The 16,994-nt window shown below is 45.3% G+C and overlaps 2 protein-coding genes across 5 annotated transcripts in view; one reads left to right on the top strand and one right to left on the bottom strand.

The window, feature by feature from the left end:
- The first annotated feature begins 253 nt into the window (after window positions 1-253).
- On the top strand, window positions 254-6,912 carry LOC118365940 (HMG box-containing protein 1-like). Of its 2 annotated transcripts, none has more exons than XM_052491901.1 (11): window positions 254-355; window positions 1,121-1,307; window positions 1,590-1,797; window positions 1,980-2,115; window positions 2,471-2,582; window positions 3,570-3,682; window positions 3,869-4,025; window positions 4,140-4,284; window positions 4,463-4,726; window positions 4,830-4,971; window positions 5,089-6,912. In XM_052491901.1, exons 1-11 carry the CDS (start codon window positions 341-343, stop codon window positions 5,104-5,106), a joined length of 1,497 nt encoding a protein of 498 aa, XP_052347861.1. In that variant the 5' UTR covers window positions 254-340; the 3' UTR covers window positions 5,107-6,912. The 2 variants fall into 2 exon arrangements, with proteins under 2 accessions (XP_052347861.1, XP_052347862.1); XM_052491902.1 differs by having other exon boundaries at window positions 261-355; window positions 1,206-1,307.
- A 279-nt stretch (window positions 6,913-7,191) lies between these two features.
- ptprz1b (protein tyrosine phosphatase receptor type Z1b) overlaps window positions 7,192-16,994 on the bottom strand; it is a 55,293-nt gene continuing 45,490 nt past the window's right edge. For all 3 annotated transcript variants that reach the window (XM_052491898.1, XM_052491899.1, XM_052491897.1), the window contains 8 exons: window positions 16,804-16,950; window positions 16,507-16,600; window positions 16,163-16,239; window positions 15,354-15,485; window positions 15,038-15,190; window positions 13,435-13,577; window positions 13,028-13,163; window positions 7,192-7,980 (listed from right to left, as the gene is read on the bottom strand). In XM_052491898.1, the coding sequence (XP_052347858.1) occupies window positions 7,837-7,980; window positions 13,028-13,163; window positions 13,435-13,577; window positions 15,038-15,190; window positions 15,354-15,485; window positions 16,163-16,239; window positions 16,507-16,600; window positions 16,804-16,950 (1,026 nt within the window). In that variant the 3' untranslated portion in view covers window positions 7,192-7,836. The remainder of the gene's footprint in view (window positions 7,981-13,027; window positions 13,164-13,434; window positions 13,578-15,037; window positions 15,191-15,353; window positions 15,486-16,162; window positions 16,240-16,506; window positions 16,601-16,803; window positions 16,951-16,994) is intronic.

The raw sequence follows: 16,994 nt of genomic DNA, 5'->3' as shown, positions 1-16,994 counted from the left end.
TATGCATGTTTACAAACCTTTTGTCAAAGACAGTCCGTGCCTTTATTTTTTTGACTGTCTTTGTCTGCCAGTCCCTGAAATTGTAGTCAAAACTGTAACCAAACCTCATACAGTATAAAAAACTACAATAGCTAGTTGCACGGTTGATTGAAGTCGCCCAATTAGAGCCATCTAAGAGATGAGGGACATGGATTACAGCCAAAAGGAACAGCGCAAACAAATACGAGGGTGTATTTACTCAGCGAATAACCAATTAACAAGAGAGAAGCCATAGATTGACGTCTGAAGCCACCAATAATGTTTGCGAAAAAGAATAATATTTATCTCTCACTTCTCGTTGATGGCGACTGTTTTGGTGAGTTGCAAAGAAAGTTTATCAGAAATACAGTAGACAAAGGTTTTAATTAATGAAATGAAGAAAATAAATAGCAGAATATTACAGACGGATAGGAAAAAGGTGAATTTGACATTCAGTTTCGAATGACATGTCAGATCGCATACAATGTTCATGGTTGGCGTTTAGTTTTCTTTACCAGCTTGAGCAAGAGACGAATGCATAAGCTCGCTCATACTTTCATTTCATTGTATACAAATATGGACATTTGCTCCTCGTGACATGTTTTACTATTTTATACTTCTGCATATAGCACAAGGTCCAATTTCTGTCAGCTCGACACTTCTGTATTTTGACAAAGCCTTGGCCAAATTTGCCAAATCAATGGGATCGTGTATTACTATGTAAGTATTTCGTTGAAAACCAAATCACTTGGCAGTAATAAAGTTTGCTGTCAATGGCGGGTATAACCATTTAGGAGATATTTTCGTGGTTTTAAACTTATGGGTGTGAGTTATTCTCCATTCACGGTATTGAATGAATGAGCTCAAATGAGCATGCGCGATGTCCTGAACGTTTATAAACGAGGCCTGCATGACATGACGCTGTTGAGGAATCGAAAGGAAAATGTTCTGTCTACGTTGATTACACAATTATATGAGTCTTTCTTGTTTTGTGATAGTTGCTCTCAATTTCCAAAACAAATGTTGACAAAAGGCAAAGGCGTAATTGGTTCTGCATAAGAACAGCCCCCCACATGAATGGCGTGTGTATGTTTGTGTCCAGTCAGATGAGCTAAAGAAGCATTATAACATGGTGTGGGAAGTTAAGAGTCCTCTGAGCAGCAGCAGTACTATGTTGGATATCACAGGGCCAGAGGCAAGTAGAGACCAGGGATTGGTCCTGCTCCAGTGTGAAGAACAGCTGCCCTCCTCCCCCGGATGCCCCACCAGTGACAGCCACATGGAATACGGTAATCATAAGCCAATGTCATGTTTATGATGTGATTATACATGTGTAATGTAGGCTACACTTTCTACAGGTACAGGTAATGGCAAGTCATTAGCATACTTTTACATTGGAAAGCACCTTTTAAACATCATTAAGCAGAGGGATGCAAATACATCATTCCTGATCTACTGTGAAACATCATGCTTTTGGAGCTCTGTTCATTCTAGCTGTTCTATTTACATATTTAACCCCTTAAAGGAACTCTGGTCAACCCAGTTATTCTATTTCTATAATTTCCCCTTAGATGACCTCCCGGAGCTGGAGGAGGTGGAGGAGGACCAGACAGCCGCCGTTGTGTTTCAGGTGGGGGCGAGGGTGTCCCATCAGGAACGTGACGGACACCCACACACTCACACGGCCGGGCCCCCGGACACACACTGGCTCACACAGCTAGCTCACATTGCCACGGGCCCCCAGAGTCCCTTGCTACAGGGCTCCACTCAGGTCGTCAGGTAAGGGATGTTACACACACACACACACACACACACACACACACACACACACACACACACACACACACACACACACACACACACACACACACACACACACACACACACACACACACACACACACACACACAAACCTGCTCCCATTTTAATACTTCATAACTGTCCATTTCTAACTACCCCAGTTCAACTCCCATCCACATCTTTGGCACCAGTAGTAACCTCCATTCCTACGCCCGGCCTGCCCACACCCGGCCTCCCCTGACCTCCAGCAGCCTGCCCTCTGGAGGCCAACACAGGGAGTGCAGCAGGCGTGTCAGGGTAAGATCTGTTATCCTACACTACATCCACTAGGTGGCAACACTGGACCATGCACAGAACTGCTACTACTGAGAATACACACACACACACACACACACACACACACACACACACACACACACACACACACACACACACACACACACACACACACACACACACACACACACACACACACACACACACACACACACACACACACACACACACACACAATTAGACAATTTGAAGTCAATCGTCTTTCCCCATGAATGAAGAAATATGGAGTTGTTTGAGAATATAAGTGAAAGTTATCTCGCTAACTAATTGATCCTGCTTTGGTGATAATCCTGTCTGGTCTCTCTCCTCTCTACAGGTCAGTAGTGAGTGTGAGTCTGCTGTGTACTGTCACTCCTCTGTGTCTGATGACGAGGACATGGGCTGGAGCCACTCTTGGCCACCTACTGCCTGGCACTGCTTCCTCAAAGGTACATATATATGCACTTATCGGCCAATTTATTAGGTACGCCACCGCTTTCACGAAAAGGGATTGCTCCTACAGACAGTGAGTCAAGTGGCTGTGGCTTACTATATAAAACTGGCAGACAGGCATCGAGGCATTCAGTTACTGTTCAGTTATTGAACGTTAGAATGGGCAAAACCAGTGACCATAGCTACTTTGAGCATGGCATGATCGTCTGTGTCAGGCTCGCCGGATCCAGTATCCCAGAGTCGGCCCGCCCTCCTGGGCTTTTCAAGCACGACAGTGTCTAGGGTTTACCAAGAATGGTACGACAAATACAACCATCCCGTCAGCGGCAGTCCTGATGGCCAAAACAGCTCGTTGATGAGAGAGGTCGAAGGAGACTAGTAAGAATCTTGCAAGCTAACAGGTAGCCGCAAACAGACAAATAATTGCGCAGTACAACAGTGGTGTGCAAAACGGCATCTCAGAATGCAGAACTCGTCGATCCTTGTCATGGATGGGCTATTGCAGCAGACGAACACACCAGGTTCCATTCCTATCAGATTAAAGAAGAAGTGGCTCCAGTGGGCACGTGATCATACTGGACAACTGTGGAGTGGAAAGACATCGCCTGGCTCAACGAATCCCGGTTCCTGTTGCGTCAAGCTGATGGCAGAGTCAGGATTTAGCGTAAGCAGCATGAGTCCATGGACACATCCTGCCTGGTGTCAACATTACAGGCTGGTGTACTGGTGTGGGGAATGTTTTCCTGGTACAAGTTAGATCCCTTGATACCAATGAGCGTTTCCAACAGCTTGTAGAATCCAGGCCCCGGATAATTCAGGATGTTCTGGAGGCAAAGGGGGTACTGGTACCCGGTACTAGATGTACCTAATATACTTGCCACTGACTGTATACGTCAATGTGATCACTTCCGGTACTCGAACGCCTGACCTTGTGCAATGACCGTTAATCAGTTTAAAAAATATATTTCTTCCTGTGTCCTCAGGCACTCGTCTGCAGTTCCATAAGGGTTCTAGTGTGGAGTGGCAGGATGCTGAGAAACTGGTGTCGGACGAAGACTTAGACGATGAGACAGAGGCTATATCCCACCCCCTGAAGGTACATACTCATTTAGAGGCAATATCACATCCCCTGAAGGTACAATAATGCCAAGCTCAGTGGACTGATGCGTTCCTGAGTAACACAAATGAACAGACATTCTTTAATCTGGTTTCCTATCATCTCCCTGTGAGCCCCTTGTTAGTACAGTTCCCCATCACTAACCCTGTTGTGTCTTGTCCTCAGGGCTATGGTCGTGAGGGCCTGAGGCTGGTGTGCCACACAGAGAGCCGGGCGTTTGGCCAGTCCGTCCTCAAGCTGACCTTTGACCCAGGTGCCTGTGGGGAGTGGATTCTGTCCGCTGAGTGTCAGCTGGACCACCCGTTCTATGTCAGAAACAAAGGTCAGAGGCCTGGGTGTGTGTGTGGGTGATGTGTGTATAACGTATGTAAAGTATAAGGTGTGTGTAACGTGTGTTTTTCTAACGTGTGTGTGTGTGTGTGTGTTCCTGTGGCAGGCTGGTCGTCGTTCTACCCCAGTCTGACTGTGGTGCAGTATGGGATCCCGTGCTATGAGGTGATGGTGGGTGACGTGTGTCTGCCTCCTGGACACAGAGATGCCGTCCACACTGACGACTCCTTGGTGTTCGACACGTTCAGGAGGTAAAACCTCTCAGCGTTAGTTCAATAGCGGCGGTAGTGTCCATTTCTGTAGTTTACAACGCATGTGTGACACGCTGGATTTGAACCGCGGCTCAAGACTGTGTTAGTCCCCCTGAGCTAAAGCCTCTCAGATCTCAGTGTGTGACTCTTCTTTGTGTTCCTGTGTTTTTCACGTCAGTTATGACTTCACTCCCCTGGACTCGTCGGCGGTGTACGTTCTGAGCAGCATGGCCCGGCAGCGTAGGGCCTCCCAGTCCGGCGGGGGCGCCGTCAGCCCCGACCAAGACACACACCGCAACAAGCCAATTAAGAGCCAGCGGGACTCAGGAGCAGCCGGGGTGGCTTCGCCCACGAAGTGCAAGCGGCCAATGAATGCATTCATGCTATTCGCAAAGAAGTTCAGGTTGGAGTACACCCAGATGTACCCTGGGAAGGACAACAGGTGTGTGTGTGCGCGGTTGTGTGTGCAAAAAAATCTCAGAATTCCCTGTACTAAAAAAAATCAAGTGAAAATATGTGTGTGTGTGTGTGTTTGCTGCCCTCAGAGCGATCAGTGTAATCCTGGGAGAGAAGTGGAAGAAGATGCGAGGAGAGGAGAGGAGGATGTACACCATGGAGGCCAAGGCCCTGGCTGATGAGCAGAAGAGACTCAACCCTGACTGCTGGAAACGCAAGAGAACCAACTCAGTGAGGAGAGGACACACACATATCCTCTGAAGCCTATTGCATGGTGTTAATTTTAATATCAGCCCCTTGGAACCGTTCCTAACCTTTCCTCTCTCTTCATCTTGTTCTCCGTTACAGGGTTCCCAGGGGAACTAAGAGACGCAGACACACGAGAGAGGGATGAGGCAGATGACAGGAGAAAAGAGAGGGAGGCGATGGAGGCGACTTGGAAGAGGGGTGTATGGGGGGGAGGCAGTACACGGAAGACACATGCGCGCGCACATACACACACACACTTCAGATGCGTATATAGATGTACAGTTGAAGTCTGGAGTTTACATACACCTTTGCCAAATAAACTTACGACTTCAACTGTACATACACTTAGGTTGGAGTCATTAAAACTCGTTTTTCAACCACTCCACAAATTTCTTGTTAACAAACTATAGTTTTGACAAGTTGGTTAGGACATCTACTTTGTGCATGACACAAGTAATTGTTCCAACAATTGTTTACAGACAGATTATTTCACTTATAATTCACTGTATCACAATTCCAGTGGGTCAGAAGTTTACATAAACTAAGTTGACTGTGCCTTTAAACAGCTTGGAAAATTCCAGAAAATTATGTCATGGCTTTAGAAGCTTCTGATAGGCTAATTGATATCATTTGAGTCAATTGGAGGTGTACCTGTGGATGTATTTCAAGGCCTACCTTCAAACGCAGAGGCACTGAGTTTAGTGTATGTAAACTTCTGACTTCTGTGATACAGTGAATTATACAGTGAATTATAAGTGAAATAATCTGTCTGTAAACAATTGTTGAAAAAATGACTTGTGTCATGCACAAAGATGTCCTAACCGACTTGCCAAAACTATAGTTTAACAAGACATTTGTGGATCGGTTAATGAACAAGTTTTCGTGACTCCAACCTAAGTGTATGTAAACTTCCGACTCCAACTGTATATATAATATACTAACTGTGCTTGAACATAAGATATATTTTTTATGTCCGACTTGCCTTAATCTTCCAAAGCAAGAATGTATTATTTTTTAAATCATTTTTGATTCATTTCAGGTCATTTCATACCTTATAGCTTGAAGAACATGAGCCCCTGTGGTGCTGTAGAGTAGGGAAAGGAGAGGTGAAAACAACATGTCTATTTTTCAACCAGAGATGAGTCTCGGGAATTTAAAAATGCTTCCGATTATGCCTATATTTGTATAACTTTATATGTTATTGCTATTTTATTTTATTCTTACTATTTTCACTTTGTACATGCAGAGGGGAAGGGAGAGAGGGGTGGGTGGGATATGTGCTTAAACTTGATTCTGGCTGTATTCCAAATGGACACCTACCCCTTAGGCACTTAAAAGGAAAACCACACTCAAAAACAATCTTTTGGTGTTTGTTACATTAGTCCACTGTTGATACCAAAATGTTAGCATGTCAGCGGTTTTCAAGATGCTGGACTTTCAAGAAGCAAAGTGTCACTTGCCACATCATAGTTTTTGAGTGGATGTTTCCTTTAATGTAGATCTTATCTAGTCTTCTCATATCGACACTAGTGTCCAGTGGTTAGGGGTTGGTTTGGACCTGGGCATATCTTACCCAGGTCAAGTGCACTGGGTGTGTGACAAACGACTAGGCCATATGTTATATTATAATGATGTTAACATACCTATGGGACGGACATGCATACTCTCACTGCAATTATGCACTATATACACTGCATCTTCTGTACGGCGGACATGTGTTGTGTACATCAATATGTAACGAATAATTCAAGTACAACTACGCGCAAGTGTAATTTCGGACTCAATCTCAGTTTAACTATCAAGATTGTGAAATTGATTTGATTAAGTTTATTTATTTGTCTTCACCAATAATGTACAGGTCCTCCTGAAACTTGTACCCACAACGCTCTTGTATTATAGTATAAATAAAAGCATGGATCTGAACTGTTTTTTTTTTTTTTTAAAGAGTTTCTTTGCGGTGACAGGAGAGATTACTGAGGCCACGACAACAGTTTGTTGTGATAGTAAATGACGAGGTTAAGGGTTAGAGGACATATTTACTCATCCAGTTCAAATATACAGTGCTGTTTATAATAACCTTATGACTACTGAAAAGTCCAAAATGTATCATGTTAAAAAAAGATCAAAACATAACAAATAAGCATTATTGATATTTGAACTAAATTATCAACACAGTAATACCCCCCGAAAGAAAACAGACGGGAAAAAAACAGTAATAACGTTTGTAAATGGCTAGAAAGTCAACTTCATAATAAAATATCAAATCTATAGGTATAAATACATTTGGCCTTTTGATAGTGGTCAACTATTATTATTTACATAATTTGAGATAATATTACAGAATTTCACCTTTCCAACGGAACATCTCTTATTCTCCAAGTTTAACACCAGTATTTACACAAGTCATCCACAAGAGCAAGAAGAAGCATACAGTAGATATAATGACAGAATACAGAAAGGACATTTATCCCTTTTAAGTAATTACATACAAATAAGACACTCCAAAGGGATAGATAGTTAAATCACATAACTCAAAAACTTTAACAAACTTAAATAATAAAAAAAAAAGAGTATAGAACATTTGGCATTAGTATCAAAACAGTTTTAAAGTACAACATGAATTACAAAAGGCACAGAATACCAGACCCCCTAGCAGCCAGTTGCAATGTGTGGTCATACATGCAAAACAGTATGTTTTATTCTGACAATTGGATGCTTAATCTCATGTATTTTGTAGCTAGTTAAGCCTATTACTCACAATTTGCTAGCTCATGTCTCTCTCTCTCAACATAGTGCACAGTGTATCTCCCAGAGTGTGTGGTGCTCTCTGTGTCTGTGTGTGAGAGGTTACATGAGGGACTCCAGGCTCTCTGCTGCAGTGGTGGCCCCCAGAGGGACAGAACCGTTGGTCTCAGGGGACTGTAGGGCCCTCTGGTCTTCCTGGCTGTCCACCAGACTCAACACGGCCCTGTACATGAACTGGTACTGCTCCTAGGAGCGGAGTGGTGAAAGACAGAGTCAGTACAGGATGGGCCAGGTACAGGGTGCAAATTACGGAGGAGCCAGGGTAGCTCAGTTCTCCTGAACGAGATGTTAGCTCCTCTAAAAAAATAATGCTAATTTGTCCATTATTCTAATTCAGTGATGAATATGTTTACAGTGGTATATATTAAAATAAAAGCTTCCAAATGAAATGAACACCCCCACCTCTCTGTCATAAATCTCGCCACCATTGGACACTTGAGCAGTAGAAACGCATTCTCTGGAATGATCACGCTTCACCATCTGGCAGTGCGATGGATGAACATGGGTTTGGCAAGAATGCATCGTGCCAGAATGCATAGTGCCAACTGTAAAGTTTGGCGGAGGATAAATAATGGTCTGGGGCAGTTTATTATGGTTTGGTCTTGGCTCCTTAGTTCCAGTAAAGAGATATCTTAATGCTACTGCATACAATGAAATTCTAGACGATTCTATGCTTCCAACTTTGGTGTCCACATACTTTTGTTCATGTAGTGTACGTTAATGACAGTAGACCTATAGTTGACTCTTTCGGTTAAAAGCTTTTGATTTTGCAATGGCATAGGCCACAATATTTTGGATTTGTGTGCCTATGAGGACCGTATTCACGGCAAGACATACCCAGGATATGTTACGAATTACAATTAGTTCTGGCTAACATTAGCAATTGTTAAATGGTTAATAGTTACAAATAACACAGTCATAAATGTCATTAATGTAAGAAAGGAAAAGTAATGTTTGTTTTGTGTCACAAGATTTGTGAAGACTCCAAGCAATAACTAATGAATGTTTTGATTCAACTCATGCATTATTTGAATGTAGGCTACCTTTTCTGCATGTGTTCTTGTGTGTAAAACTGCCTCGGCTGAGAGGGTAGGCTACCGGCTCTGGTGTAGGCTTAGTGGAGGGTAAAATGCAAGTTTTACACACCCTTTCAGAAAAATGCATTGAAAGTATAGAGAGCATATGTCACGCCCTGACCTTAGTTATCTTTGTTTTCTTTATTATTTTGGTTAGGTCAGGGTGTGATGAGGGTGGTATGTTTAGTTTTGTATTGTCTAGGGGGTTTTGTATATCTAGGGGGTTTTGTATGTCTAGGGGTTTATATGTCTATGGTTGCCTAGATTGGTTCTCAATCAGAGGCAGCTGTTTATTGTTGACTCTGATTGGGGACCATATTTAGGTAGCCATATTCCTTGGGTATATTGTGGGTTGTTATTCTATGTTTAGTTGCCTGTTCTGCACTAGCCATATTAGCTTCACTGTTCGTTTTGTTCGTTTTGTTCAGTGTTCGTTCTTTATTAAAGAAGATGTACGCGTACCACGCCGCGCCTTGGTCTCCTCCATATAACGAACGTGACCGAACAACCCACCATAAAAGGACCAAGCAGCGTGCTAAAGAGGAGTGGACATCCTGGACCCGGGAGAAAGAGGAGTGGAGGACATCCTGGACCTGGGAGGAGGTAATGGCAGGGGACAAGACCCTGCCATGGAAGCAGGTGGAGATAGCACAGGAGGAACGGCGACGATACGAGGGGACACGGCTAGCACGGAAGCCCGAGAGGCAGCCCCAAGATTTTTTTTTGGGGGGGGGGGGCACACGAGGAGATTGCCTGAGTCAGGTTGGAGACCTGAGCCAACTCCTCGTGCTTACTGTGGGGAGCGTGTGACTGGTCAGGCACCGTGTTATGCAAAGATGCGCATGGTGTCTCCAGTTCGCATTCGTAGCCCGGTACGCTCTATTCCAGCTCCTCGCATTGGCCGGGCTAGAATGGGCATCCAGCCAGGAAGGAAAGTGCCGGCTCAGCGCTCCTGGTCTCCAGTATACCTCCTTGCATCAGGATATCCTGCGCCGGCTCTGCTCACTATGTCTCTGTTGAGTCTGTATAGCCCAGTGCGTCCTGTGCCAGCACCCTGCATTTGAAGGGTGAAAATAAACATCCAGCCGGGACGGGTTGTGTCAGCTCTACACTCCAGACCTCCAGTGCCGACACCACGCACCAGGCTTCCAGTGCGCCTCCAGAGTCCAGTACGTCCTGTTCCTCCTCCACGCACTCGCCCTGAGGTGCGTGTCACCAGCCCGGTACCACCAGTACCGGCACCACGCACCAGGCCTACAGTGCGCCTCGGCAGTCCAGAGTGTCCGGCGACAGTACCCAGTCCAGAGCGTCCGGCGACAGTACCCAGTCCAGAGCGTCCGGCGACAGTACCCAGTCCAGAGCGTCCGGCGACAGTACCCAGTCCAGAGCGTCCGGCGACAGTACCCAGTCCAGAGCGTCCGGCGACAGTACCCAGTCCAGAGCGTCCGGCGACAGTACCCAGTCCAGAGCGTCCGGCGACAGTACCCAGTCCAGAGCGTCCGGCGACAGTACCCAGTCCAGAGTGTCCGGCGACAGTACCCAGTCCAGAGCGTCCGGCGACAGTACCCAGTCCAGAGCGTCCGGCGACAGTACCCAGTCCAGAGCGTCCGGCGACAGTACCCAGTCCAGAGCGTCCGGCGACAGTACCCAGTCCAGAGCGTCCGGCGACAGTACCCAGTCCAGAGCGTCCGGCGACAGTACCCAGTCCAGAGCGTCCGGCGACAGTTCACAGTCCGGAACCTCCAACAACGGGCCACAGTCCTGGCCCTCTAACGACGGGCCACAGTCCGGGCCCTCTAACGACGGGCCACAGTCCGGGCACCTCCAACGACGGGCCACAGTCCGGGCCCTCTAACGACGGACCACAGTCCGGGCACCTCCAACGACGGGCCACAGTCCAGAACCTCCAACGACGGGCCACAGTCCGGAGCCTCCAGCGACGATCCCCAGTCCAGAACCTCCGGCGATGATCCACGCAGCGAGGGTCCCAAGCCCGGGGCCTACGGCAAGGATCCACAGACCAGAGCCTCTGGCGATGATCCACGGGTCAGTGCTACAAGAGCGGACTCAGTGTAAAGAAGGGGGGCGGCGTCCAGAACCAGAGCCGCCACCGAGGTTAGATGCCCACCCAGACCCTCCCATATAGGTTTAGGTTTGCGGCCGGGAGTCCGCACCTTTGGGGGGGGGCACTGTCACGCCCTGACTTTAGTTATCTTTGTTTTCTTTATTATTTTGGTTAGGTCAGGATGTGACGAGGGTGTGACACACTGGCTACTAATAGGCCTATTTCAAGTTCATAGTTAGTACACATTATAGCCTAGTCTTGTAAATTGACCTTGGGTGTTAGGCTGACCATCCCGTTTTTTCCCAGGACAGTTTTAGGCTCATTTTAGGTGTCCTGACTTTTCAGGCTACAAAAAGGTCAATTTGTCAGCAGAACACATCAATTAATGTAGAACTAATCAACGGCAATCACTGAATGTCATTAGGAAACACTTCTTGGTGTTTTGTAACAGATGTCTGTCAGTTTGGATGCTGGATTCATTTACGTCTTTATTATTAGGCCACTCAATAGAGACTCCCTGAGTGTTATGGTGTAATTTGCACTCTGGCCAGGTGTGTGTGAGAGCTATTTACTTCCCGGCACAGCCAGAAGAGGACTGGCCACCCCTCATAGCCTGGTTCCTCTCTAGGTTTCTTCCTAGGTTTTGGCCTTTCTAGGGAGTTTTTCCTAGCCACCGTGCTTCTACACCTGCATTGCTTGCTGTTTGGGGTTTTAGGCTGGGTTTCTGTACAGCACTTTGTGACAGCTGATGTAAGGAGGGCTTTATAAATACATTTGATTGATTCATTTGTGAGCAGTGTGTGAGTGAGCTAACTGTGTATGGTGTGCAGGTAGGTGTGTGTGTGTGCATGTGAGCTGTTTGCGTAAGCTGTTTGTGTAACGTGTGTGTGTACATGTGTGCAACCTGGACTCAGGGGTAGGTGTAACATAGTAAATGGAAATCCGTCAGAACCAAATTAGTGAGATATGTTCCATTTGGTATGTATTAATATGTGGATGTCCATATCCATTTCTTATGATATGTTATGAATTATAATTTGTGTGATATGTCACCAATTGCATTTCGTTCAATATGTTGCGAATTTGCACTACGTATTGTTGGATTCAGTGAAAAACTTTGAACATTGAGATACTAAAGACAATGATAGATCAGAAGCGTGGTATATAAAGGAGTGGAAGAGACTGGTTTTTAGGTCAGAAGTTAATGGTTCTCTGTAGAAAGACAGAGTGGCTGTGGAATGTGCTGGGTGGACGGGAGAGAGTCACCGGAGTGCCATGGGTGATACGGGTGGAGAGCTTTGGATTAGACATCAAGGGGGTTGAGGTCAGGTCAGGTCACCTTAAGGGAGACAGAACGGTTTATCACTTCGTCTTCCTGTGGAACCATAAGATGTAACGTTTGGAGAGAAGGAGGAGTGCCTAAAGTGGAGTATATATACTTGTGATGGTGGAAACATGTTTTTGTCTGAATACAGCTGCGTCGACCCTTTGGGAAGAATGAAACTTGCTTAAGCTTCTCCAGTGTCCATGAGTTATTTACAGAACCTAACAGTCTGATATGTTACAATTTCCAATTTGTTGTGGCTAATGTTAGCGTTAGCAAATTACAATTCGTGTGATATGTTACGAATTACAATTTGCTGTGGCTAATGTTAGCTAGGTGGCTAACGTTAGCTAGGCTAGGGGTGAAGGTTAGGGTTAGGAGTTAGGTTAAAGGGTTAAGTTTAGGGTTTGGGTAAGAGTTAGCTAACATGCTAAGTAGTTGCATTAGCTAGAAAGTAGTTGCAAAGTTGCTAAAGTTGTCCGTGATGAGATTTGAAAACGCAACCTTTGGCTTGCTAGACGTTTCGCGTTGTACGACCACCCATCCACCCCGACCAACTCCTGTCCTGTTTGCTTAAGTAACCTTCTGTCTTATGTAACCATACCAAACGTAACATACCACACTAATTTGAATGTCCCGGACTTTCCTATACCATTTTACATCTAGTCTATGAGATCAGCCTGGTGTGAGTATGAGCTGTGCTATGTTCCCTGCGTTTCTTTGTTGTGTGTGTGTGTGTGTGTGTGTGTGTGCTGTTCCAGGACATACCATGTCGTTGAAGACACCGGGCCTCATGAGGTTAGTCATCCGTGCCACCTGGTACACGTCCACAGAGCCCTGCTGCTCCAGCTGCTGTGCCAGGGTGGTGAGGGCACAGAACAGCCCCGCCATCGAGCCACCCAGCCTGGCACAGACACAGACAGGGGAAACTATGCTATGAACCAATTACGGAAACAACACCCAAGTCTTTGTCTCAAACACAGAATGAGCCAACAACTCCTGGAACAAAAAACACTGTCATAGGGTGAATCAGTGAAATCAGTTCCCATCAGTGAGATAACACACTCTTCAAATAAGATTCCTCGCACCCTACCAGCCCTCAGCTGACCTCCCAACCCCAGAGAACACAGAGGGAACAGAGAAGACTTGAGGAACAGAGGAGAGCAGTAATTCACCGGTCATGCACGACTATGGTTCCTTCTCTTCGTCTGCTGTCCTCTGTGATAATGTTGAGCAGCTCGAAGGTGCTGCTGACGGGGCTGTCTGGATTGGGCCAGCAGGGGGACATGTACTGACGCACCTCCAGGACATAGTTATCCTGGGGAAAGAAAGAGAGAGATAGAGAGGAGTGTGGGAAGAGTCTGGGGGTGTGTGTGTGTGTGTGTAGATCTCATTTGTGTGTGTTCCTCATTTGTGTGTATGTGACTGGTTTGATCTCTGTGTGTGGTTTGATCTCTCCCAGCTAGCACATTTGGTTCATTGGAAGTTGTGGGAACGTATGTTTTTGGTTTCACATTGGTTGTGGGAACAAAGCCATTCGCTTCCTGACTGGTAAAATTGAACGTTTTTTTAAACGTTCTGAGAACAGAAGTTTAAAAAACGGGAATGTTTATTTTTATTTTTTAGTTTGCAGCAAGGGAGGTTCTGAGAGTGTTTTACTCTGGTTCCTTGGAAGTTTTATTAGCCCTATGAGAAAATAAATGATAGGGAATGTTTCTGAATGTTTCAATAAGACTTTTAATAATACTTCTAGATGATTTGGGGTTCGAAACATGTTTGAACTCCAAGCACAGATAGGACACATGGAAATTAATTTCCTTAGGCAGTAGCCCTTTCCTGCAGTCAAATGACCAAATCACCTTCTAGTGGCCTAATGGGTGGAACGTTTAAAAAATGAAGAAAATTTGGTTTCTATGTGAAACGGTTTTGTTATATTTCAGTCCTTTGATGTATATAAAGTAAAATATTGAGATTCAAACTCAAAATTTGATACTTTTCAACTCTTTATCTGGCCTGGTACAGGTGTCTCCTTTTTTTAAGCCCATGACCATGTACGTAAGGTGTATACTTTTGTTTTAAAGCACTCATTAAGATCAGATGTGGACAATTACTGGGCGCGGCCAGGATACTTCAACACACTAAACAAGATAGAGGATACAAAGAGTTTTTTGATGCTGAGAATGGAATGTTTATGTTTTTAAATAACATTGCTAGAAAGTTCTCTCAACATTACAAACGTTTTCTTGTGTTTTTTTATGGAAAGTTTTCTTCAAGTTCTTGGAACAATTTGAGATCCTGACTTTAAAGAAAACCATGAGGAAACCTTTAGGAAACATTATGCTGAAGTACTGAAATTCCCACAGAAGAACTTGTTTCTTTAACGTTCTCTCAACTAGCTGAGAACATTCCCAAAGCCAAACTAGTTGGAGAACGTTACTCAAACATTTCCAAAATTCTAATTAAATGTAACCATGTTTGAACTTTTAGGAAATGTTCTGTTAAAGTTATGAAATACCCGAGAAAATAATGATTTTTTTGTCAAGTTCCTTAAATGTGCCGAGAATGTTCCAAAGACAGGCAACTATCCTGCACCATTCCCAGAAAGTTGTGGAAAGGTTGTATGCAAAATAACCATAGGACAACCATGCTCGCACCAAGCTAAGAAACACATGGTTCTCAGAAGGTTATGTGCTAGCTGGGCTGTTTGTGTGTGGTTGAATCTGTGTGTGTGTGTGTATGCGTCTGCGAGCATCTTGCACGTGTGGGGTTGGATTTTACCTGTGTGGCCTCCAGTAAGAAGTTGTGGACCACCAGTCTCTCCTCGTTGGCCAGACACATGTGGTCCTCTCCAGTGAACGACACTATGAAACCCTCACAGCTGATTGGCTGATCCTTACTGGGCCAGTAGACACAAGACTCCTCCCCCTCACTCTGATAGGACACAATGGAGACAGCGTTATAGGTGTGATACTGTTGACGCGTGTGTGTGTGTGTGTGTGTGTGTGTGTGTGTGTGTGTGTGTGTGTGTGTGTGTGTGTGTGTGTGTGTGTGTGTGTGTGTGTGTGTGTGTGTGTGTGGAGTGCTACCTGCTTACCTGTGCTGTGTGTGTGTCAGGCAGGGAGATGATGAGCTGTGAGTTGTGGTCCCAGACCATTCTCCAGAAGTCCGAGACAGTGGAGGGGAGAGGAGACTGGGTCAGGATAAACTCCCTGCTCTTGTGGTAACCCTGGAACACAGCACAGACACAGTCAAAATAAACAACATGAATCTGGAACATACATATATATATGACTTTGCTTCGACGTGGTTTATGAGTGTACAAGACATTAGGAACACCTTCCTACTATTGAGTTGAACCCCTTTTGCCCTCAGAACAGCCTCAATTCACCGGGGCTCTACAAGGTGTAGAAGCATTCCACAGGGACAGTTGTGTCAATTTGGCTGGATGTACAAAACTTTGGTTGGGGGACCATTCTTGATACACACGGGAAACTGTTGAGCGTTAAAAACCCAGCAGCGTTGCAGTTCTTGACCCACTCAAACCGGTGCACCTGGCCACCTACTACCATACCCCATTCAAAAGGCACAAAAATATTTTGTCTGGCCCATTCACCCTCTGAACGGCACACACACACAATCCACGTCTCAACTGTCTCAAGGCTTAAAAAATCCTTCGTTAACCTGTCTCCTCCCCTTCATCTACACCGATTGAAGTGAATTTAACAGGTGACATCAATAAGGGATCATCGCTTTCAGTTGGATTCACCTTGTCAGGCTATGTCATGGAAAAAGCAGTTCCTAATGTTTTGTACACTCGGTGTATGTAGTGTGTATGAAGACCATGTGAATGCTCTTTAAAGCATTTATAAGGGGTCCTTATCAAATGGACAACCTTGCCCTTACCATGATATAGGAAGCGTTGATGTAGTCTGAAGATTCTCCTTCCACTGGACATGACAGACACACTCTGGATCTCTCCACTGCAGCACACACAGAAACACAATCTATTCTTTTCAAGTGGTCCTAAAGTATTGCTTGAATTTATTATATTGAACATGTTCTGGTTTTCTCAGATAAAGTATTCCATTTGTTTATTACTCTGAATCGAAATGTTCTTTTGCCTATTCCTCTTCTCTGCTGAGGTAAGACATAGATGAAGGAGAACCTTTTCCTGGTATTGACTGAATGGCTGTCTCTTACCAACTACATGTATATCATGTTGTGTGTGATTGGCTACTTAAACTCACCCGGCATGAGAGAGGAGGTCCTGTTTTTGTCAGCGTTCCCCTCTCTCAGGGCAGCGGCGTAGTCAGCCTGTCTGGCTCTGCGCTGACTCACCAGCTATAACACAACAGCAGTAAACATTACCAACACATTACCATCACTCCTGCTCAATGGCTTTCACCAATCAAGTCACGCCAGATCAGTGATTACTTCAAGGATGTATCCTCAATGTGTTTGAGCAGGTCCCAAGTCAGGGCCCAGAAAGTAGCACACTAGGTTGTAGGGTTCCACTCTGTGTGTGTGTGTGTGTGTGTTCTGACCTTAAACTGTCTCTCCATGCGGGTCCTCCCGGAGGGCCCAGTGGTCAGCAGGTCCGTGACGTAGGAGTGGACCAGGTCAGAGGTCACCAGAGTGTCCCTGCTGATGATGGCCTCCACCAGGGCATCGTGGATAAACACATACTGCTCCTGAGGACCAGAGAGACATAACACAGAGAGAGACGTCTCACTCA

Source organism: Oncorhynchus keta, chromosome 33 (assembly GCF_023373465.1).
Source record: "Oncorhynchus keta strain PuntledgeMale-10-30-2019 chromosome 33, Oket_V2, whole genome shotgun sequence".
Classification (NCBI taxonomy): Eukaryota; Metazoa; Chordata; class Actinopteri; order Salmoniformes; family Salmonidae; genus Oncorhynchus; species Oncorhynchus keta.
The sequence above is the reverse complement of the archived record's forward strand: the minus strand, read 5'-3'. Positions and strand labels throughout refer to the sequence as shown.